At 50.4% G+C, this 1,008-nt stretch overlaps 1 protein-coding gene across 1 annotated transcript; it reads right to left on the reverse strand.

Annotated features, from left to right (window-relative positions):
- Positions 1 to 323: 323 nt before the first annotated feature.
- LOC111013369 (uncharacterized) lies at positions 324 to 797 on the reverse strand. Its single transcript, XM_022287800.2, has one exon. The coding sequence runs from the start codon at positions 795 to 797 to the stop codon at positions 324 to 326; it is 474 nt and encodes a 157-aa protein (XP_022143492.2).
- Positions 798 to 1,008: the final 211 nt, after the last annotated feature.

Raw genomic sequence — 1,008 nt, forward strand, 5'->3', positions numbered from 1 at the left:
GTCCTCGTGAGACCATGCAAAGACATCCGAGTTGGACCTGAGGAAGTTGATCAGCTCCTCCCTAGCAGTGGCCCCCAGCTTGGTTCCTATACTTACTTGTCTTTCAGGGCTAAGCAAAGGAAGAAGCTCGATCTCCTCTGTTGGTGCTGAGAATTCCCTTTTACCTGATTTTGGTAGGTCAGCCTCGGGTTTCGGCAACTCGTCCCAGCTAGCTTGTTCATCCAGGGCGCACACCGATGACCCCTTGAGCGCGGAGACGTAGCATTCCCTTGAAGTTCTCTGTTCTCCTCGAACCGTGCCCACTCCATTAGGAGTTGAGTACTTCAAAACTTGATGAAGTGTTGAGGGAACGACCCGGTCATCTGGGTTACTTGTGTATCATCTTGCCCAATCGTAACCGGCAAGTCGATACACCCTTCTGGAGAGACCGATTCTCTAGAGAATCCAACCAAGGGTGTTGGACTCTTCTTCAGCTGAGACCTGGTCCATCCCAAGGCCAGATATGTCGAAAGGGACAAGATGTTTGCAGACGCGCCTCTATCTACCAGCACTCTTCTGACCAGAACATAATCGATAAGGGGGGCGATCACGAGTGCATCATTGTGGGGCAAGTGTACCCCCTCCAGATCGGCATCGCCGAAGGTAATGGAGCAAGTTGGTTTCTGCTCCCTGATGATGCATACCTGGCGCCTGGCTTCGAGAGCTAGCTCTTTCCTTTTATTTCCAGACTGGCCCCCACTAGGGCCCCCGAAAATAGTGTTGATGACTGCAGGTCGGTTATCTTGACGAGGTGGCATCCTTGAACGCTTCCTCTCTTCTTTCTTCTCCACTGTGTTGAACCTCGGTTTTCCCACAAACTTTTTGAAGTAGCCATCTTGAATGAGGTCTTCAATTTGGCGCTTCAATTCCCAGCAATTTGACGTATCATGGCCGTGATCGCGATGAAAATGACAATATTTATCTTTATTGCGCTTTTCTTGGTCTCCTTGGAGCTTCTCAGGTCGCTTG

Source organism: Momordica charantia (assembly GCF_013281855.1).
Source record: "Momordica charantia cultivar OHB3-1 chromosome 10 unlocalized genomic scaffold, Mcharantia_2.0 BLBB01000010.1, whole genome shotgun sequence".
In the NCBI taxonomy this organism is placed as follows: Eukaryota; Viridiplantae; Streptophyta; class Magnoliopsida; order Cucurbitales; family Cucurbitaceae; genus Momordica; species Momordica charantia.